The following is a 23,333-nucleotide window of genomic DNA, read 5'->3' as shown; positions in this document are numbered from 1 at the left end:
GATATTGTAATTCTCAAGATCAGTACAAAATCCGACCAGATGATTTTTCTCCTGATAAGTTAACTCGGAGCCATCGGTGTAGTGGGTTTTGTCTACCATGTTCCGCACATTGTTTGAACAATCAAAATAAGCTGTCAATGGAAATAAGCTGTCAACTATTTTGAAATAAACAATATAAATTAGTTAATAATTAACTATGTTTGAGAAACTCACATAGCGGTAGAACTGGAGGCGTATCAACAAGGACCCAAATGTCCATATTGTCTTGGTCGATGTCAGGATCACCAAGATCCATGGTGACAAGCATACCCTCATCAAAACCATACATCTTGCAAAATGCTTCCCAATTTTTGCAACCAAAATGGGTTACGCTCTCAGCATTATACAGATTTACTTCAAAATCCACATCATGATGGGTCCTTAGGTGAATTTTCTTCGTTTCAAAATTTTCATGGTCTTCAAAATCCATCCTCTCCAAGACATAGCGTCTTGCATGGCATGGGATAAGCTATACTCGAATTGTAAAAGATGAAAATTACACGTTGAAATAGTTGAAGTCATGCTTAATTACGAAAAAAACACTTGTCGCCGTTGCGTACCGTTTCAACATCGAAGGTCTCCTCGAGCTTAATGCTGAAGCGCCGATCATCGTCCAGGTGAGGCCTGTCGCACAAACCTCGATCGTCGTGGCACCAGCCGCACTCCCCCGGGAGACTTTCGTCGTCCGATGACGACATTTCCTACGTTCATAATTCAAAGATTAAACTTGTACAATTAAATATATGTACTACAAAAACTAAATTAGATCATTATTATTCATCACGGGTTGACTATCGGTTTGTCGAGTCTTTTCTTGAAAACTCTCAGCTCACGTGGTGTATACATTCGACCGTTGATGATGGTCGCTCCTCCATTTGTCCCCGAGTGCATTACACCAAAATGTCTAGCACACGGGAACGAAGGAGAAGCGACCCCCACGACAACAGTCGGGATTCTTCGTCCTCTCATATATATATGGTGGAACTCTCCCTCACTGATTCCTCTCTGACATTTGCGACCGTCGGTGATGGTAGCTCCTCCTTTCGTTCCCGAGTGCATTACACCAAATTGTCTAGCACACGGGAACGAAGGAGAAGCTACCCCCACGACAACAGTCGGGATTCTTCGTCCTCTCATATATGGTGGAGACTCGACAGACTTAAAGTCAACCCGAAATATCGTTTAATTATCTTTCTAAAAGAGGATTTGGCTGGTCTCACCTCGAGGTCGGAGGGGGTCGGTGACGGGGACGACGGCGGGGATGATGGAGGGGCCGGGGGCTCCTAGATTTCTGCGAAAACAAAAACCCTATAAGCTATCAACTAATCATATGCATACGCCTTGCATAGTGCTCTCCAATTTTAGCATTCAAAGTAGGAGTAGTTTTCCAATTTGAGCATTCAATAAGCAAAATCAAATCGCAAAATAAAGTAGTATTCAAATAAGGATGCATTCAATTATAAGCAAAACTACATCATCTCCATGCGTCCGTACATCGTCGAATATTATCACTAATACACCTCGAATACTATCATACATATAGCATCGCCAGTACAGCTAGAACCGTAGCGCCCGACGGGTATCGGCGCGGGCGGTGGACACCCAAAGAGAAGGAACCATCACAGGATCGCTCCAGTGAGATCCCTGAAGAACCTGCCAGGTATTGTCGAACCTGCCCTCCAACGCAACCATGTAGCGACGGACGTGCTCGTCCTCCTCGCTGACACGGTGACGTACCACCTCCGCGGTGTCCGGAAGCCTCGGCACCGTCACTGGCCCACGCGACCGCCACCAAACAAGGATCGGGTCAACGACGGGCTGGCTCCTCACCAACCTACGCCCCCCGGAAGGTAGCACCTCCCAAAACCAGCCCGGCGGAGCCCAGTCCCGGACATGGCCCCTCTGATCAAGCCGGCCTCCTCCGCCGAGTCGACGGCGAGGATGCGGGATAGGCATCATCGACGTCGATGCGGGAATAATTGCTTTAACTAAAAAATAAACTAGTTCTATTAATTTCCTTGCTAAAAATAAACTACTTCTATAGTAAAATAAAGTAGTTTTATTAAATCAACTAGTTCAACTACTAATTAAGCACTTACTATAAATAAAATAAAGTAGTACTTACTAAAAATAAACTACTTCTATATATAGTAAAATAAAGTAGTTTTATTAATTAATCAACTAGTTCAACTAAAAATAAACTAACTTTAAATGCACTAACAGTAGAACTAATAACCTAAAATAAAACTATACAGCCTAAAAATGCTATGAACAAAAAACTATGAAAAAAAGACTATGAACAAAAAACTATGAAAAAAAGACTATGAACAAAAAACTATGAACAAAAAAAATGCTAAAAATGCACTAACGGATCGGGATGGGAAGGGGCTCACTGGGGGCTCGAGGCAGGACGGTGACGAGGACGACGACGAGGCCGGCGACAATGACGGCGACGAGGACGACGGGCTCGTGGGGGAGGGGTTACGCGCGCGCGCGGCGATGCCTCGGGGAGGAGCGGCTCGGGGCGGGGACGGCGACGGCGAGGACGACGTCGACGGCGGGTCAGGGGCGCGGCGACGGCGCCGGGGCAGGGGCTCGAGGCGGCGACGGCGACGACGACGAGGAACGGCCTGGGGGCGTCGGGGGAAATGGGAGCAGTTGGCGAAATTTTCACAAGTGCTACCTTATATAGCAAAACCAATGGTACCGGTTCGTGCCACCAACCGGTACCAATGCCCACCTATGGTCCCGCTTGGTGCCACGAACCGGGACCAAAGGTCTCTTTTCGGCAGCCCAAAGGGCGGGAAACTGAGGCCTATGGTCCCGGTTGGTGCCACCAACCGGGACCATAGGTGGGCATTGGTACCGGTTGGTGCCACGAACCGGTACCAATGCCCACCTATGGTCCCGGTTGGTGGCACGAACCGGGACCATAGGCCTTGTGCTGGCACGGTGCGGTGGGAAGTTTAGTCCCACCTCGCTAGTTGGGAGGGGCTCGGAGTGGTTTATAAGCTTCGCTGCCGCCACCCACTCGAGCTCCTCTCTATTGCAGGCTTTCGGGCCTAATCTCTACTTTGCCATGCCTGTTGGGCCTATTGGGCCTTCTGCGGGCCTGAATCCTGGCCCATTGTAGGGTTTCTAGTCGTATTCAGGCCGTGGATGTCCAGTAGGTGGCATTTTTTCCTTTTTTTCTTTTTATTTTTTTATTTCTACTTAAAACTAAATACTTATAGTTTTTTAGTGATTTCTTTTTGCTTTTAGGTCACAAAAATTATAAACTTTCTGTTAGTGCCATTAGTTTTAAATTTTGAATTTTTTAAATGTATGTGAATCACTAGTTTTATGAATAAATTTACTATAAAAATAAATGCTATTAATGTTTTGAACAAAAAATACTTTGTTAATATAAGTTGCATAAATTTTATATAATTTTAGTTTCAAAACTACTAGAGGTATATATAAGCTTTTTAGTTGATTCCTTTTGCTATTATAGTTTTATAAAAGCTTTTTAGTTGATTCTTTTTGCTATTGAAGAATATTATAGTTTTATTTTAGTTCATCATAACGAATATTTTAATTGATTTTAGTTTTTTAGTTGATCATAACAAATATTATAGTTTTATGCATTTTATTATTTTTCATGCATTTACTGCTTTTTGAGCTATAAGACCCGGAAATTGAAAAGCATTTCAAATGAACTCCGAAAAGGTTGAAAATTGGCATGGTATCATCATTTCACCCACATAGCATGTGCAAGAAAGTTGAGAGGGTTACGGCAAAAACTAGATGCACTTCATGTACAAAACGGACAATCTCTTTCGAAGTATCAGGGTTTCGGACGAAAGCTCATCTGTTACAAAGGGATTTCATTTTTTTTAACTTATTTGAACTCCATAGTTTTTCTGTATTCAAAATGCACCATTCAAAGCCACATCATCAATTTTCAACCCTTTCTGGCTTCATTTGTTATTTTCCATGCATTTACTGATTATTTTGAGCTATAAGACCATGAAATTGAAAAGCACTACAAATGAACTCTGAAAAGGTTGAAAGTTGGCATGGTATCATCATTTCACCCACATAGCATGCCCGGTATCAGGATTTCATACGGACATGGATGCACTTCGTGTACAAAACGGACAATCTGTTTCGAAGTATCAGGATTTCATACGGAAACTCGTCTGTTACAACAGGCATTTCAAATGAACTACGGAAAGGTTGAGAGTTGGCATGGTATCATCATAATAGTTGTGGAGAGAAAGTCTTCACTTTTTCGCTTGTGTGCTTTGCTTATTGCGCCGTAACCATGGATAATCTTCATCGTTTATCAGGATGCTTGGGTCAGCCTTGACTTTGAAGGGAGGAATTTCATGAAACTTTTCATAATCTTCAGACATGTCTGTCTTGCCCTCCACTCCCACTATGTCCCTTTTTCCTGAAAGAACTATGTGGCGCTTTGACTCATCATATGATGTATTCGCTTCCTTATCTTTTCTTTTTCTCGGTTTGGTAGACATGTCTTCACATAGATAACCTGTGCCACATCATTGGCTAGGACGAACGGTTCGTCAGTGTACCCAAGATTGTTCAGATCCACTGTTGTCATTCCGTACTGTGGGTCTACCTGTACCCCGCCTCCTGACAGATTGACCCATTTGCACTTAAACAAAGGGACCTTAAAATCATGTCCGTAGTCAAGTTCCCATATGTCCATTATGTAACCATAATATGTGTCCTTTCCCCTCTCGGTTGCTGCATCAAAGCGGACACCGCTGTTTTGGTTGGTGCTCTTTTGATCTTGGGCGATCGTGTAAAATGTATTCCCATTTATCTCGTATCCTTTGTAAGTCAATACAGTCGAAGATGGTCCCCTGGACAACGAGTACAGCTCATCACAAACAGTGGTGTCACCTCTGAGACGTGTTTCCAACCAACTGCTGAAAGTCCTGATGTGTTCACATGTAATCCAGTCGTCACACTGCTCCGGGTGTTTGGAGCGCAGACTGTTCTTGTGTTCATCGACATACGGGGTCACCAAGGTAGAGTTCTGTAGAACTGTGTAGTGTGCTTGAGACCAAGAATGCCCGTCCCTGCATATTATTGAGTCCGCTCCTAGCGTGCCTTTTCCAGTCAGTCTCCCATCATACCGCGATTTAGGGAGACCTATCTTCTTAAGGCCAGGAATGAAGTCAACACAAAACCCAATGACATCCTCTGTTTGATGGCCCATGGAGATGCTTCCTTCTGGCCTAGCACGGTTACGGACATATTTCTTTAGGACTCCCATGAACCTCTCAAAGGGGAACATATTGTGTAGAAATACGGGGCCCAGAATGACAATCTCGTCGACTAGATGAACTAGGACGTGCGTCATGATATTGAAGAAGGATGGTGGGAACACCAGCTCGAAACTGACAAGACATTGCGCCACATCACTCCTTAGCCTTGGTATGATTTCTGGATCGATCACCTTCTGAGAGATTGCATTGAGGAATGCACATAGCTTCACAATGGCTAATCGGACGTTTTCCGGTAGAAGCCCCCTCAATGCAACCGGAAGCAGTTGCGTCATAATCACGTGGCAGTCATGAGACTTTAGGTTCTGGAACTTTTTCTCTGGAATATTTATTATTCCCTTTATATTCGACGAGAAGCCAGTCGGGACCTTCATACTGAGCAGGCATTCAAAAAAGATTTCCTTCTCTTCTTTGGTAAGAGCGTAGCTGGCAGGACCTTCGTACTGCTTTGGAGGCATGCCGTCTTTTTCGTGCAAACGTTGCAGGTCCTCCCTTGCCTCAGGTGTATCTTTTGTCTTCCCATACACGCCCAAGAAGCCTAACAGGTTCACGCAAAGGTTCTTCGTCACGTGCATCACGTCGATTGAAGAGCGTACCTCTAGCTCTTTCCAGTAGGGTAGGTCCCAAAATATAGATTTCTTCTTCCACATGGGTGCGCGTCCCTCAGCGTCATTCGGAACAGCTAGTCCGCCGGGACCCTTTCCAAATATTACGTGTAAATTAGAGACCATAGCAAGTACGTGATCACCGGTACGCATGGCGGGCTTCTTCCGGTGATCTGCCTCGCCTTTGAAATGCTTGCCTTTCTTTCGACATTGATGGTTGGTCGGGAGAAATCGACGATGGCCCAGGTACACATTCTTCCTGCATCTGTCCAGGTATATACTTTCGGTGTCAGCTAAACAGTGCGTGCATGCGTGGTATCCCTTGTTTGTCTGTCCTGAAAGGTTACTGAGAGCGGGCCAATCATTGATGGTCACGAACAGCAACGCCTTTAGGTCAAATTCTTCCCCCATGTGCTCATCCCACGCACGTACACCTGTTCCATTCCACAGCTGTAAGAGTTCTTCAACTAATGGCCTTAGGTACACATCAATGTCGTTGCCGGGTTGCTTAGGGCCTTGGATGAGAATTGGCATCATAATGAACTTCCGCTTCATGCACATCCAAGGAGGAAGGTTATACATACATAGAGTCACGGGCCAGGTGCTGTGATTGCTGCTCTGCTCCCCGAAAGGATTAATGCCATCCGCGCTTAAAGCAAACCATACGTTCCTTGGGTCACTTGCAAACTCAGCCCAGAACTTTCTCTCGATTTTTCTCCACTGCGACCCGTCAGCGGGTGCTCTCAACTTCCCGTCTTTCTTACGGTCCTCACTGTGCCATCGCATCAACTTGGCATGCTCTTTGTTTCTGAACAGTCGTTTCAACCGTGGTATTATAGGAGCATACCACATCACCTTCGCAGGAACCCTCTTCCTGCGGGGCTCGCCCTCAACATCACCAGGGTCATCTCGTCTGATCTTATACCGCAATGCACCGCATACCGGGCATGCGTTCAAATCCTTGTACGCACCGCGGTAGAGGATGCAGTCATTAGGGCATGCATGTATCTTCTCCACCTCCAATCCTAGAGGGCATACGACCTTCTTTGCTGCGTACGTACTGTCGGGCAATTCGTTATCCTTTGGAAGCTTCTTCTTCAATATTTTCAGTAGCTTCTCAAATCCTTTGTCAGGCACAGCATTCTCTGCCTTCCACTGCAGCAATTCCAGTACGGTACCGAGCTTTGTGTTGCCATCTTCGCAATTGGGGTACAACCCTTTTTTGTGATCCTCTAACATGCGATCGAACTTCAGCTTCTCCTTTTCACTTTCGCACTTTTCCCTTGCATCAACAATGACCCGGCGGAGATCATCATCGGGCACATCGTCTGGTTCCTCTGGATCTTCAGCTTCCTCTTGATCTTCAGCTTCCCCCGTTGCAGCATCACCGTATTCAGGGGGCACATAGTTGTCATCGTCCTCTTCTTCTTCGCTGTCTTCCATCATAACCCCTATTTCTCCGTGCTTCGTCCAAACATTATAGTGTGGCATGAAACCCTTATAAAGCAGGTGGGTGTGAAGGATTTTCTTGTCAGAGTAAGACCTCGTATTCCCACAATTAGGGCATGGACAACACATAAAACCATTCTGCTTGTTTGCCTCAGCCACTTCGAGAAAATTATGCACGCCCTTAATGTACTCAGAGGTGTGTCTGTCACCGTACATCCATTGCCGGTTCATCTGCGTGCATTATATATAATTATGTGTGTCAAAAGTAAGAAAATTAGACAAGTATCTATCTAAAGTAAGATTTTTTTTCTTTCAGAAAGAAGATAAGAACAAGAGGCTCACCACGGTGGTGCCGGCGACGAGATCGGCGCGGACGATCGACGGCGGTGAAGACGAGGACGGGGCGTGACGGACCGCTAAATCTAGACAAATCTCGGAAAAAATGGAGCTCGGAGGTCGAGCTTCGAGAGGAGAAAGCTTAACTAGTGTGGCTCGGGCATTTCATCGAACACCTCACATGCATAAGAGGTGAGCTAGAGCACCCAAATGCCCTTCCTCGCCGGCCAGCAAAAAACAGAGCACTGTGGAGTGCTCTGCTCACCGGCGATGGGGTATATATAGGCAACTCATTTGTCCCGGTTCGTGGCTGGAACTAGGACTAAAGGCCTTCCTTCTGTCCCGGTTCATGACACGAACCGGGACCAATGGTTGTGGGCCAGGAGCGAGGCCCATTGGTCTCGGTTCGTGCCAAGAGCCGGGACAAATGGGCCTAGACGAACCGGGACCAATGCCCACGAGGCCCCGGCCGGCCCCCTGGGCTCACGAACCGGGACAAATGCCTCCATTGGTCCCGGTTCGTGGCAGAACCGGGACTAATGGGCTGGCCAGGCCCGAACGAAAGCCCCTTTTTCTACTAGTGGTAGATTCTCCGTAGTAAGTACCTTCACTCCAAAACTTTGTCCCAGGTAACAGTGAGGCCGACGGATTCGCCTTTCTGGAAAGGACTGATGAGAGTTAAATCGGTTTTTTTCAATAGGACAAAGTTTATAGTCGGAAATGGTACCACCACGAGATTCTGGGAGGATACGTGGCTAGGGGAAACACCCCTAGCGCTTCAATATCCGTCCATGTATCGCATTGTTCAACGACGGGACGATTTCGTTGCATCAGTGCTTCGTCCATCCCTCTCCATATTCACTTCAGGAGGACGCTTGCCGGAAACCGTTGGGAAATCTGGATCCATCTTGTGAGTAGACTGATGGAGGTTCAGCTTTCTCAACAGCCCGATCAGTTGCGCTGGAAGCTTACTAGGAATGGAGAGTTTTTGGTTAAATCCATGTATATGGATGTTATCAATCTAACTCTATTCATAGTTCCAAACATGTTTGGAAAGTCAATGTTCCTCTGGAAATTAAAGTGTTTATGTGGTTTGTGCATAAACAAGTCATTTTAACTGAGGACAACCTGGTAAAATGCAACTGGACAGGACCTACAAGATGTAGTTTTTGTAATATGGATGAATCCATCAAACACCTCTTTCTTGACTGCCCGTTAGCAAAAAAATTATGGCGGTAGGTTCACATAGCGTTTAACATTACTCCTCCGAATTCTGTTAGCACGTTATTTGGGACGTGGCTTAACGGGATAGATCCCGAAACAGCGAGACACATTCGCGTAGGAGTATGTGCTTTATTGTGGGCAGTTTGGAATTGCAGAAATGATTTGATTTTTAACAGAACAACAAATATTCATTTTTTGCAGGTTATCTTCCGAGCCACTGCGTTGATCCGTATGTGGTCGCTACTCACTCCGACGGAGGCCATGGAGCGTTTGGTTACTGGATCTATCCGGTGGGAGATGGTAGCTCGGGCTATTTTCAACCGGTTTGGATGGCGGTCATGTAATAGGATAGGCAATTAGTTTTCCTATCTTTCTTTTGCCAGCCTGTTGTGGCATCATGTCTGCTTACTTTGTTTTGCTTTTTGTGAGCTTTTTTTCCTTTTGTTCAGAATGTAAGACCTTTGTTGAACCTATTTGCTTATATATATATATATATATATATATATATAAGTTGGTCGTATGCATCTTTTTTATGCAGAGGCCGGGGAGTCCCACTTTTGGAAAAAAAAAAAAAGCGGGGCAAATGTGTGGGTATCCAACATAAATTGACGACGATCAGTCGCGCAACTTGAAGCTCTCTGTGCAGTGACCAGATAAGATCCAGTGCATCTCCTTTGATCTGGCATTGATTGATTGATTCCCCACGGGCCACGGCTGCTACTTGCGCAATCGCTCTGTGGCTACTCGTACTGTGACGAATCAGTGGTGCGAAAGGTCTCTACGTAAGCAGCCAGTAGACAGTCCGACCGGTCGACCAGTTAGCTATTCATCTGTATACAACAAGTTGGCAACCAATGAATGTACAGATGTGGATCGAGCAGCAGGGAGAAAATCAAGTGACAGATGAGCTAGAACATATATTTAACTCAGCACGAGTATAGTGAGGTTTTTAGTTTATTTGCTTTAATTCGGAGTAGCTAGCGAACTTCTACTAGTAGAAAGGGCGGCATGCATATGGGTGTATCTAATTACTTTTAACTTGTCGGACAGTGTACCAAATCCATATTAAGAAAGGCGCATGTTTATCTCGAGTAGCTAGAGAACACTAACCTAGCTATCTTTCCCGCAAAAAAGTGTTGAGAAAAAAAAAACTACTCCTTCATATCCATTTTAATTAACGCATCTTAGTACAACTCTGTAGCCATCTTGAGGAAGCTAGAGGAGCATGAGAGGTGGGTGATATTGCCTGGAAATAGTAAGTTGACTTGTATTGATACCATTTCTCACCTCAAAACGATCCACATTGTTCATCCATCTTGTTTTGGCTGTCCCAGCCAACCCCGGCAGGTTTCATCGCGGGTGATCTCCCCGCAGCTCCCACGCATCTGAATCTGTCAACCTCTGACTCCGCTCCATCGATGTTGCCGCGTCATTCCCCGCTCCGTGACGATCCTGGCTCGGCCTCGTAGGTGTCCCCACGCCTCGCTGCGGAGCTTCGCCATGGTCGACAGATCAAAATTTTTTAGGCAATAGATAAATAGCAAAAATGCTGGAGTAAACACCGAAGAGACAACCCCCGTCTCCATCCTCCCACAGTCATCGCCTCCTCCCTTCCCCTCGCTACCGCTAGAGACCAGTAGAACCCTGAAACTCGTCGATGATGGCGGCGATGGGGTGGTCTCTACTCCGGTAGCCTTCGGCGACAAAATGCGATCTATGGGCGATGAGTTGAGGCAGCGGGTATGCATGTGCAATGGTGGCGATGGTACTCGACTGGGGCGGGGCTCTCTCAAGACGTGGCGTCGGTGCCCGCGATCCCATTTGCAGGTACGCGAGCAACATCGGACGGCTTCAACGTCTCAACGAGGAGGTTCTCCGCTCGGGCATGTGGAGTCCCAACGGACTGGAGGGTATTGGACCTTTAGATCTGGCAGCAGCGATGAGTACGTTTTGTTGACTGATTATGCCACCACGGGGCAGGACGGTGGAGCCTGAGGATGGCGCGAGACTATCGGAGCATTCCGAAATGCGATTTTGGTCGTGTAGGTGACATTCCTCCCTCATCAATCTTTGTCGCATGTGCAATGACCACCTTCGTTGTTCGGACCCTTTGGTGGTGACCTGCTTATACTGCGGCTCGAATACCTGGTTATGCGGGCATGTTCTTCACCGTGGCATCTAAAGTCAAGATTGTGCTACGCATGTAGCTGCTGGGATTGCGGAAAGTGGTGGCAACATCATATGATGACTTTGGTTTGATGGTGCTTCTCGAGTAACCGGTCTCAAGCTTTGGAGTGAAAGCCTTAAGTCTGACCCTAGTTGCTTATATCTGGCTATAGTGGCATTTTTGTGTCGTTGCCTTCTTGAAGACATTGCTTGGATTTGCTTTGACTTCATCTCTAATGTGAGGCCTAGGATCTAACCTTTGGTGGTTGGATCCCGCGACGACTGTGCTTGAGCGTTGTTCTCGTCCCGGAGGTGTTGCTGCTGGAGAACCTTTGTTGTTGTTCTCGTGATGTTAAGATATGGTTGGTGTCGATGATCGTTGTTGTAGTTCATCGATCGCTTCAGAGTTTTTTCTTTCTACTCCGCATAGGCATAGATTCGGTTTTGTATGACTTTGCTTTTTGCCGATGTGATTTCTTATGTTTGTGTTGATGTTAGATGTGTGCATCCTAATCATGAAGTGATCAGGTATGTGCTAATTGTGTTTGTATCTTTTGATACTTCATTTGGAATAAATAAAAACCACCTTTATCGGAATAAAAATGCATCGACTCGTCCCCAAAAGTTGGGATGAAATGAACTGCATCTTCTTGAAGTGTGCAACGATTTCCTGTTAATATTTGCAAAATAGGTTGACACCGCTACCAAATCTTACTCTTGGAAGAATGTTTGTTAGTTCGAACTTCGAGGTAGCTTCTCTTGCATTTCGCAAGCATCACATTTTGCCCAGCTAAAAAATAAGTATCACATTTTGCAACAAAGAATTATTAAAATGGGAAATGTAGTCATGTACCCACTCTCATGGGCACGCATCTTCCTACCTCAGATGCTGCGTCAGTTTGTACAAATGTCGTACCGCTCATTTTGTATCTTTGTGCACCACGAACGGCACGTCGATCTCTATATAAGGAAGCAACGATTTGGTTCTCCATGTAGATTCATCCACCAAGCCAAACCTAGGGAAGCACAAGCACACTGCACCATGGCGCTCACCGTCAAGAGCACCGACGACCACGCCCTGCTCAACGCCGAGCACGAGCTCTGGGCGACCACGTTCTCCTACATCAAGTCCATGGCGCTCAAGTCCGCCCTCGACCTCCGCCTCGCCGACGCCATCCACCACCACGGCGGCGGCGCCACCCTCCCCCAGATAGCCGCCAGGGTCACGGTGCACCCGTCCAAGATCCCCTGCCTGCGCCGCCTCATGCGCACGCTCACCGTCTCGGGCGTCTTCAGCGTAGTCCAGCAGCAGGACGTCGTCGTCCCGGCTGCCTCCGTGAGCAACGGCACCTGCAACGGCGGCGTCGCCGCCGAGCCCTTGTACGCCCTCACGCCGGTGTCCCGCCTCCTCGTCGGCTCGCGGAACCTGGTCTCGATCATCACCATGCTCCTCAGCCCCAACTTCGTCACCTCATTCCTGGGGATCGGCGCGTGGTTCGAGCACTCGCTGCCGGACCCGTGCCTCTTCACGCAGGCGCACGGCGAGGCCCTGTGGACGATGGCCGACCGCGACGCCACCTTCGACGCGCTCATCAACGACGCGATGGTCTCCGACAGCAGCTTCATCATGGACATCGCCATCAGGGAGTGCGGCGAGGTCCTCCAGGGGATAGGCTCCCTGATGGACGTCGGGGGCGGCCTCGGCGCCGCGGCCCAGGCCATCTCCGGGGCGTTCCCAAGTCTGGAATGCACCGTGATGGACCTCGACCACGTCGTCGCCAAGGCTCCGGCTGGCACCGACGTGAACTACGTCGTCGGCGACATGTTCGAGAGCGTTCCGCCGGCAGACGCTGTCTTTCTCAAGGTACGTACGTAGTACTGGTACGTAGCTCTAGCAAACTTCTTTCTCTTCGTCTTCGTACATGCATGCGCAGTGCGTACGCCCTTCATCAACATGCTGTAAACAAGGCGACAGGTTAAAATCAGGGGCCAAGGGGGGCAGGAAGGGTCCGTAGCTGTCCTGTAACAGTCCGTACGTGTAGCATTTTTGGTTTGATGTGTCTAGATCTGAAGTTAAAAGGTGAGGACATGCACAGTCACACACAGACACACGACCCTGAAAATTGTACTCCCTCTGTTCTTAAATATAAATCTTTATAGAGATTTGCTATAAACCACATACAGATGTATATAGATGCATTTTAGAGTCTAGATTTACTCATTTTATTTCGTATGTAGTTTATAGTGAAATCTCTACAAGAATGGAGGGAGTATGTTTATACAGATCGACCTAATAGATCATGTGTAAGCTACGACTACCGGACATAGCAATATAGCAGTGTCCTGTCCTTAAATTTCCAGCATGTGTAGGCAGGATGCAGAGACACGAGCACTCGGTAAAGAATTTGTCGAGTTCATTTCATCGAGGGCAAAGCCGACCTCCCCTATCATGTTTTTTATGTGTATAGCATGTACATCCTTCGGCATATAATGCATTTGTACGACAAAACCATACAAGCATTTTACAAATTGTCAATGAAGGCACACACGTTAGTTTTATAACTCTCGATTTATGTCCATTAGGAGAGAACCTCCCGGGTCGCTCCCGAGCGACTCCGGAGGCGCCGCCACCGCCACCCAACAAGCCCAACCTAGCCACCCAATCCCCTCGCCACCGCTGGAGGAGGTGGCGGACGGCGGCCGCGAGGCCACCCCTGCTGGTCCCTCTCTCCCTAGATCGAGCCTCTCCTCCAACCCCCACTCCACCTCCGCCCATGAGCGGCCGACCAGGTCCAAGCGTTGGTGGATGCTCCATCGAGTCGCCTTGCTACTGCCTTGATCAGCCGGCGGCGCTTTGGAGGCTTTCCCTCGACCTGGATGTCAGATCCGGCGGACAGCCGTCTGCTCCGCATGCATGCCGGTCTCAGGCTCGGATCTGGCGCGACAGGAGACACCTTCTCTGCTTCTTGTGTGCGTCTTCAGATGCATCAGTGGAGAGTTGGGCGATGTGCGGGACCTCCGTATGCGGCCCGGTCTCTAGCCAGATTCGATCAGATTTGGCGTCGGGACCTTGGTGCCCGCATGACTCTCTGCTGGATGTGGATGACGCGGTGAGGTTCTGGCCTTCCGCACAGACGGTCGCCGGACAGCGGCGCTACGGTCCACTCCTTGGTGGTGGTGATTCAGATCCGATCAGCCGGATGGTGGTGACTGCAAAGTACTGCAGCGATTTCCTACGGCTTCATGACGGCGATGATCATCGAAAGGTCGAGAGGGGTCATCACTCCTGATCTGATGAATGACTTCAGCGGTGAGATTCAAATTATACACAATGGCTTGACGCAGAGGGACGGTTGCGCAGTGGCGGCGGTCACATCGCATGTAGCTGCTGGGATTGTGGAAAAGTGGCGGCGACAACACATGAGCGACTTCGATGATGGTGCTATTCGAGCACCCAGTCTTGAGCTCTGGGGAGAAAGCATAGGTCAGACCCGAGTGGTTATACCTGGCAACGGCGACGTTTTTCTTACGTCGTTACCTTGTTGAAGGCATTGCTTGGATAGGCTCGGACTGATTCTTCAGGGTGAAAACCTAGATTCTGGCCTTATGGTTGGATCCGGTGACGGCGGTGCCTGCGTGTCGCTCCCTTTTTGAAGGCGTTGATGTTGAAGAATCTCGTTGTCCATGTGGTGCCAAGAGATGGTTGGTGCGGATATGGTCATGTTTGTAGTTTGTCGATCGCAGATCTGTTTGCTTTGGGGGTTTTTTACTCGCCTTCACATAGCTTTGGTCTTGTATGACTTTGCTTGTTGTCGGTGTTTTTTCGCGTGTGTGAGTCGGTGTAGGCTGTGTGCATCCTAGCTATGCAGAGGTCGGATGTGTGCTCATTGCGTTATGTATCTTCTTGATACTCCATTTCAGTGGGTACTACATGACTGGGGACACGAGGACTGTGTCAAGATACTGAAGAACTGCAAGAAATCTATTCCTCCGAGAGAGAAAGGAGGAAAGGTAATAATCATCGACATAGTGATCGGAGCCGGACCGTCACATGTAAAGCACCGGGAGCTGCAATCCATGTTTGATCTCTACATGATGATTGTCGATGGCATTGAGCGAGATGAGCAAGAGTGGGAAAAGATCTTCCTCGAAGCTGGGTTTAGTGGCTACAAGGTAATACATGTTCTAGGGTTCAGGTCAATCATCGAGGTCTACCCATAAAAGTGGTTTTTTGAGTATGTCTGCAGACATGCATGCTCATGAAAATGGAACAAGGGTTTGGCTGACTAGACCCAAATTTGGGGTAAAAGTATGGTTATATGTTTCATGTAGCTGTTAATATCATGGACGGAAGCCCTAAAATACTCAATCTCCCTGGTTTATAGGGCGAGTGTTCTTATGTCCTCTATTAGATCAAAAAAAGTATGTGTTGTATTTCACGAAAAGCATATAATTGAATTCATATTTAAACGAGTTTCATATTTTCATGGCATAAAACTCATATTTTGTTGGTCAAGTACACAAGTCTGTGGACCTAATTGTCAAATAGATTCGAAACGGTGAGCTTAAATTGTCAAATAAACACGTATTGTAAATCCGGATGGAGGTAGTACATGTTTCTGAAAAAGAAGGGACTTTTCATCGCTGCAAAATGTATCTATGCACAATTATTGTGGCAATGTATTGCGTTTCCAAAAGTCGTTTAGCTGTTATGTTCGATTTCAAGAACGCGCGAGGAAAAAAAAGAAGACATGGAAGAGAACACATGGGTGCCGCCTCCCGCGGTGGGAGGAGGCTTCGCCGCCACTCGATCTCCCTCCTCTGGTAACCTCCTCCACAGCAGAGAGCAGATCCGGAACCCTCTCACCATCCTCTCTCCATCCCATCCCGACCCACGCGTCGCCCCCGCTCGGGCAACTCGGGTGGTGCTGCAACCCTAGCTGTCGGGGGCATCACCTCCTTCCTCCCCTCCCTCCGTCGCCGCCGGGCTAAACCCGGGTGCCGGCGGCGGTGGCGGAGCCCTCCCTCTCTCCCACGGCATGGGGATGGTGCGGGGCCCCTCGACATGAGGAGGTGCGGCCGTTAGGGTCCTGGGGCGCGATGGGTGGCCCTACTTCGGGCGGCGGCGACGAGCCATCTGAGCTCGAATCGGCGACGATGATGTGGAGGGCCTGGTGGACGACTCGGCTACATGTGTGGTTTGGCCTCCAATCAGATCTGATCTGGCCGGTATGGCCTGCTCGCGCGGCAGCGGAGATCGGTGGCGGTCCCGTGACACGATGCTGGACGGAGGTTCGTCGAGCAGATTCGGTGAAAACCTTGCTCTCAGCTAGTTGCCAAGGCCGGCGATGGTGGCGCTCTTCTGTGTCATCTGCTTGAAGGCATTGTCGTGTGTCATCTGCTTGAAGGCATTGTCGTGGAGAAGCTCCATACCTCTATCCGCTACCTTTAGGGGAAATACTAGATCAGTCTATTGGATGACGGCGACGCTCTTGTGTCGTTTCCCCCTTGGGGTGTCATTCTTGAAGGTGTGCATTGGCTCGAGGAACCAGTGGACGGTTTCAGCGGTGGAGCGGTGTTTCATGTGACACATCAATGACGTAGAGTCTCGGAGGCATGGCATTGCAGGGTCTCGGCGATAGATGGGTGAGGATGGACGCGCGTATGGAGGTGGCGTTGTCTGATGTCGTGGTGGCGCCCACGACAAGCCTAACAAGGTCGATACGTCGATACCTGCTCTGAAGTTGGATAGTGGAAGACGATGACAACGGCCTCTGCAGCGTGCGCATAAGGTGCCTGCTGAGAGTGCGTTGGACCGATGTGTGCCCCAGACCCGGCAATTGCAGCTTGGGAGGACTGCGGTTTTAAATGTTGAGCTTTCATGTGAGGTCTGGGCAGGCGGCCTGGACAATACTAACCCCTTAATCAACCTCAGATGTTGCCAAAATGATTCAGACCTATTGATGTATTACTTTGTAAAATCTAAATGGATAATAAAAATAGATGTATGCATCGCCCTGATACAGAGGCTAGAGTCATCCTCCTTTTCAATGAAAAATGAAGAACACAGCAAGTAGCATCAGGTTCCACGCTCACGTAGATGTTCAGAAGGTGACGATTCATAAGCAGCAGCATGCAGCATCAGGTTTGCCGGAAGAAAAAGAAAAGGCATCAAGATCCACGCAAGTGAATGCCAAGTACTAGAAGATTCTAGAGTAGAATTTAAGAGTAGCCTAGGTGAGGGATTACAGATGGCGTCTGTCTTCAACCAACGGAAATCGAATTATCCGATACTGCAAGTCTACAACGCACCCAGCTGAGCAGCACCATCACATTCCCAGGGGAGCAGCGACGATGGCATGCAGCGCAGCAGGGGCAGGGTGGCCGCGCCCAAACAAGTCGAGCACCCGCGGGTCGGCGCACTCCACCGCCTCATCAGCCGCGTCCCCTTCCTTGGCAGCACCCTCACCTGCTCCTCCCAGCACCTTCTGATCAGTCAGGGAGAACCCAAACAGCCTGCAACTGCTCCGCCCGACGACGTCTCCGGCAGCCGCCGACCTGGGCCTGCCACCGTCAGCACTCGCCGGAGTCGAAGCCATGATCCATTCTTCGAACCGGCGGCACCCCGTCCCCGTCACGCTTGGCGTCCGGCGCTGTGCGCACGGCCAGGCCTCCTCCGTCTCCCTCACCATCTCTATGCCGGGAGGACACTGGCCGCCATACGCGCCTCTGTAGCCGCTGGTTCTGCCTTCCAAGTCGAACTGCGGGACCGTCGCCTGGTTGAACATCAGGACGGAGGAGGGAGAGGACACTTTCGCCGCCGCCGACGACGGCGTGAACTGCCCGAGAGCATACCCTTGAGCTGCAGGCGACAGTCCACCCGGCGCAGCTGACCGTTGCGCGTAGCCGAACGGGCCGTGCTGCGCGCGGGCGTCAAAAGCACTTCCTTGGGAGTAGAAGCGAAGTGCTCGAGACATTTCTTGACCTTGCAAGACCTCTGGGAACCCGAGGGATTCGCCGAAGCCTGAGGAATGGTAGGGAAACTCCGCCGGGCTCTGCTGCGGCATGTAGCTCCCCGCATTTGCAGAGAACCGCTGGTGATCCGGAGGGCGAAACTTTGCGACGTCTGGTGACCGGGAGCGCGCGGCGCCCTGAGCCCTAGAGCCCATCAACAATTCTTGACCTTGCAAGACCCTGTGGAAGCTTCCTGTTTCCACCGGGTCCGGAAAATCATTTCCATCTGCAAGTTCGATCGCAGGGTTAATTAAAAAATGACACGATTGAGCTAACATGTATCAAAACAGATGTCTGAGCCATGCTGCAGGACCTACCAGTAACTGGAGCATCCAAATTGCCTTGAGGAAAGTACAATTTGGCTCGCTTCGAACTGGATGCTGACAGACAATCATTAACTTGAATTGAACCACCAATTCTCTCGATCTCCCACGGAGAAACCCTGCGTTGGTGGTTGCAATGGTTACCATCATCCCATCTTACCTGTAAAACATGAAAACAAAGCAACACTTCACTTCAGCAGAAATTTGAGGGCCACAACTTACTATGTAGTACAAGTTAAATGTACCTGTGGTTATACTTTACAAACAGGAAGTTCCTAAAAGTGATGGATATTTTCTGTTTTCAGGTCAATGATGTTATGACTTTCAATCAGAACTCAGATATGGATCTGATCATTAGCAATGGCAACCCATCACCTAAGTTGAGTTTTGAAAAGTATTTTACTTTGATGGAGGAAAATTCAAAGTCTTAGACCAAAAAAATGACGAAAGTGTTGTAGTTCATTGTAAATACAAGATCCGGCTTTTGAGAGCTGATATGGTTAATATTTTCTCTAATATTTCATTCAGCTTAGCTTCTACCAGCCTATCATAACGCTTTCCAAGTTATGCACCCTATACCCAATCATTTTGTTCACTATGATATAACTACCTGCTCCAAGTACACTATTGCAAATTCAGAAAGTGCACTCAGTCGATTTTAGAAAGAGAACTACCTGGTCTCTGAAATACTGAAAAATCAATAGTGAGAGAAGCTCATTTCACTAAGAGTTGGAATTCCGCACGGTCTTTATTTCAGGAGAAACAGTGGCAACTACTTCTAGAACATGACAGTCAATGAACATAGAAATGAGGAGCCTACAAGCCAGAGTTGAGAACCATAACTAGTATCTTAGTTACATGTATACCTGTAGGCATCTCCATTTTGATCCAGGCCATCTTATGGGGTCTACTTCACTAATACCTGAAATCAATCCAGTAGACCTGCAGAACAAAAATGAAAATTCAACGACTGATGTACAAAAATGCAATTTTCAGTGAGCTAAAAGGACAGACCTCTCATTTGCATCATCACTGTCATTGGAATCTTTAAACCTCATTCCAATGGAAAACGGATGGTTCAAGCTCTTAGAGAACCTCCAATATGGCACAATAAATTCTGATGCGCCACTCCTGCGGAAGGATGACAAACTGGAATTATTTAGGTCACTAGCTGTTTTATAATACTTAAAAGGCGTAGTAAAGCACAAGACTGAGGCACCATGAAGACAAAAGGACCATCAAATTGCAAAGACAGAATATATGCATAGCCCAAGTGAATAATAAGAATTTCCTAACTTAATGTGCATTGACAGACAAACCTTGGGTCGAAACAAACATGGAAAATACTTCTATTTTCCAAGGAACTGGCAACAGCAGATAGTGTGTGCAGCTTTGATTCATTACTGTTGACAGCTCTAAAAAGGGCTTCATTTCTAAGCTGAACTGCTCTCCGTACACCCAATCTTAGCTCACCATCATCGCCTCTGCAAAAAAAAAAGAATGTCTATGGCACTGAAAAGAATGTAGAAAACATACAAAGCATTAATTCATTAAATTGCCAGATGCTTACCGAAGAAATAAGACTGCATCCCCGGAGACAAGTTTTTTCTTGTTGACAAACGAACTCCAGCCTGTTGTTAGAAGATGCCTACGAGGTTGACCTGGAATTCCAGAAAGTATTTACCGCGCATCACAATTGCGAACCAAGTGAGAGAAGGTGAAATAAACATATTGAATAATGCTAGTAAAATGGGTAGTAAGTTACTGAAGATGACGTTTAACACTTAAACCATTGCCCAAGAACTTCAGGGGTATTAAGTAGGTCAAAACAAGCACAAACTCACCAAACGCGACTAGAAATCTAATCACACTAGGATCTCTGATAAAATAAAACCAAAGCTAGCTCACCTCTCACCTATCATGAGAAATGACAACAAGAGCGTACTAACAGAAACTTAATTTAGGTCGGACATAAGTTCACTTTCATAATTTAAGTCAGCAATCAAGAAAGGGGAGACAAATTACCATCTTCATACTACAAAGTACTAACAGAAACTTGATGACACCCCTTTTATAAAATTGAATTGCCCACCTTACTCATCTAATGACTTGAATTCCAAATACAACCACAGCGATCAAGCTAACCGATTTCATAACCAGATTTGATACCCTAAATTCGGCCTTTACCAAGCACATGCAGCAAGCATATCAGTTTTTTTTTTTACTTTCCACACAAAGCATGAAGGTATATGGATATCGCAACAGCAACAACAAAATCTCCAAGTAAACATGACATGTTACGCACCTCTATAAATATGGCGAAACCTCCACTGTGTGCCATGCAAGTCCTTGGCAACGAGCTCTTGAGAAGGCCTGACCTGCTTGTAGTCCTACAAAGAATTGCAGAGATTGAAGTGGTGAGATCAGCAACAAAAGTGACTATATCAATGTGCAGGTTTGGAATTATTTTTTCCAAGCGCCTCACCAAAGGTGCGAAACAGTCCTCGGCTGCCCGGCGAGGAACAGAGAAACCTCCATGCGTGCTCGTATCGGAGGCAGTGAGGGTCTTGCAGAACATGTGAGGCATACGGGGCTTCTTCTCTCCGTCACCACCGGCCATCTCGTCCTCCCCCTCTTCGGATGCAGACTCACGGACGTTTTGTCTGAACATCTGAAGCACAGAAGGGGAACACTTACACAGAGCAATGAATGGCATTTTACCTTATTTGCAAGTTCGCAAGGATACTGCTCCATTGCAAGCAAAATCGTACTGTAATAACTATGTGGCATCTGTAATCAAGCTTACGGTTATGGCAGGACCGGTGTATTCATGCTCTCATGTACTATGATTTCTTTTGGAGGAAAACAAGTGTACCTTCTCCAAGGTCATAATAAAAGACTCACATCCAGAAACAAAAGAGGAAGAGGAATTCAGCAACGATTTAATACAGTAGCAACTGATGCCAGAGTGAGCTGGAACGCTTAAAACACCAAACACGCACACAGCTGTAAAGAAACAAGGATGCATGGGAGCCTGGGAGGTGATGTTCATGTTTCAGGCTCCAACATTTCACTGCCGAAAACAACGATGCATGAGATATAATGTTCATCTTTCAGGCTCCAACATTTGACTGTCCGAAGCCATATTGCTGATGCCAACTCTCTGCGCTCCGACGAACCAAATGCATATGGAACGGGGGAGGAAGCGACTGACGTAGAACAGCCCAGATCCCCAAATGGAAATGGGAGCGACTGGCAGCAAGATACTGAAGCAGGACAGGAGCACTGACCTCGGCGTCCGCCAGCAGCGCGAGGCGCGCGTACACCTCGTCCGTCGCCGCATCCGCCTGCAAGCGCGCCACGAAAATCACGCCATCGATCGATCAGGAGACCTCGTTTCAGAAGAAGAAGAAGAAGCGGAACGGCCGGGCGCGAGGATGGCAAGGGGACTCACGCAAAGCTCGACGCCGACGACGCGGCACGCCACGTGGGGCGGCACGCGCGGCGCCCCGGCCGGCGCCGGGGCCGGGGCCTCCCCGCCGCCCGCCGCGAGGTGCGCCTGCGGCAGGTACACGACGGCGCTCCCGCGCCTGGGCAGCGCCACCCCGGGCCCAGCGCACGCGTGCCACAGCTCCCCGCACACGCCGACAGCCGCCGCCTCCCCGTCCTCCTCCACGCTGTTCAGGTCGATCCCCATCGGTCGGTCCGTCGCTCTCCCCCCAGAGCTAGCTAGCTAGACCAACCTCCGCCGCGTTAATGCTGTCGCAGCGCAGTGGATGGCGGCGCAGAGGAGCGAGTTTATGGTGCTAGCGGCGGCAGCGGCAGCGGCAGAAGCAAACAATGAATGCGCACCCCGCGAAGGCGAACGCGTCGCGCTCTAGCCATGTCGCTCCGCCCGTCCCATCTAGGAGTACTACTAAGGCAGGGAGTAGGCCAACTGGCCCCCGCCCCCACCGTGGTCTCCCCCGGCTGGCTGCGGCGGTCGCTGTTCCGCCCTGCTCGCTCGCTCACTGTAGCGCCAGGCCTGTGCCGTGCCGCGCCGCGGCGCCTTTATGGCGATGGGGGCCTCGAAAGGCGCCCGGGCTTGGCTCGCCCGCTGGCTTTTTCCGGCGGTCTTTGTTTGGTTGCCCCGCGTCGGGTTCCGCGCTTGGATGGTCTCGGCCGGGTCCGGTCGGGTGGTGGCTGCCGTTCCACTGTTCCCGAACAGCAAGAGAGAGACTGGCCTCGGGGCGGGCGTCGGGGCAAAGAAAGCAAAGCTAGGAGGAAATGAGATGCGGCAAAGGTTGCTTTCGTGGGGGTGCGCTGCTTGTCTATTTGCGCCTGCGCTGTGCGTGGCTTTTCTCAGGGTGTGGGGAGAGGCCCGGCAGTGTCGCTGTCACGTGCTGCCGCAAATGTGCATGGGTGCGCTGCTTTGAGCGTGGGACGTACTCCTAGTACGTGGTAATTTTTTAAAGGGCCGGTCGTCGCAACGCGATTGGAACTGAGCAAAGGGCGAAAGGGCGTTCCTGCCGCTAATAAAGGAATGCATTCTCTCTTTACTGAGAAAAGCAATCAGTTCAGTTCAAGGAAAAGTGTGATCAAACTAAAAAAATTGGAGTGGAGTACGTAGGTTAAACGACAAGTGTGAAAACACATGCCTTCACAAGAGTCAAGACGACCAAAGTCATTTTTTACGTGGAAAAACCGTCACACGGAATGTAACGGCACGGCAAGTCAGCAACACAACAGCAAGCAAACGGGTCCGCTGCCGCGGTCCGTCCGTCGACGGCCGATCTTGATGACGCGGGGACCCGCCACTGGTCCCCGGCGGCAGCCCGTGGTCGTGTGGCGCGGCGTGACGGACCAGATAATGAAGCGGCGCGACAAGAGAGCCCGGGAAT

General features: G+C 48.8%; 2 protein-coding genes across 2 annotated transcripts; one reads left to right on the top strand and one right to left on the bottom strand.

The window, feature by feature from the left end:
* The first annotated feature begins 12,050 nt into the window (after positions 1–12,050).
* Positions 12,051–15,595, top strand: LOC123182628 (O-methyltransferase ZRP4). The gene is made up of 2 exons (XM_044595261.1): positions 12,051–12,980; positions 15,038–15,595. The coding sequence occupies exons 1-2, from the start codon at positions 12,159–12,161 to the stop codon at positions 15,335–15,337; spliced, it is 1,122 nt and encodes a 373-aa protein (XP_044451196.1). The 5' UTR covers positions 12,051–12,158; the 3' UTR covers positions 15,338–15,595.
* Positions 15,596–17,217: 1,622 nt separating this feature from the next.
* Positions 17,218–22,623, bottom strand: LOC123182627 (auxin response factor 14). The gene is made up of 10 exons (XM_044595259.1): positions 21,908–22,623; positions 21,744–21,800; positions 20,939–21,124; positions 20,759–20,843; positions 20,024–20,114; positions 19,773–19,937; positions 19,468–19,584; positions 19,320–19,395; positions 18,448–18,613; positions 17,218–18,356 (listed from the first exon to the last, which is right to left on the bottom strand). Exons 1-10 carry the CDS (start codon positions 22,148–22,150, stop codon positions 17,446–17,448), a joined length of 2,097 nt encoding a protein of 698 aa, XP_044451194.1. The 5' UTR covers positions 22,151–22,623; the 3' UTR covers positions 17,218–17,445.
* Between the last annotated feature and the right edge of the window lie 710 nt (positions 22,624–23,333).

The sequence above is a fragment of the Triticum aestivum genome, chromosome 1D, assembly GCF_018294505.1.
Source record: "Triticum aestivum cultivar Chinese Spring chromosome 1D, IWGSC CS RefSeq v2.1, whole genome shotgun sequence".
NCBI lineage: Eukaryota > Viridiplantae > Streptophyta > Magnoliopsida > Poales > Poaceae > Triticum > Triticum aestivum.
The sequence above is the reverse complement of the archived record's forward strand: the minus strand, read 5'-3'. Positions and strand labels throughout refer to the sequence as shown.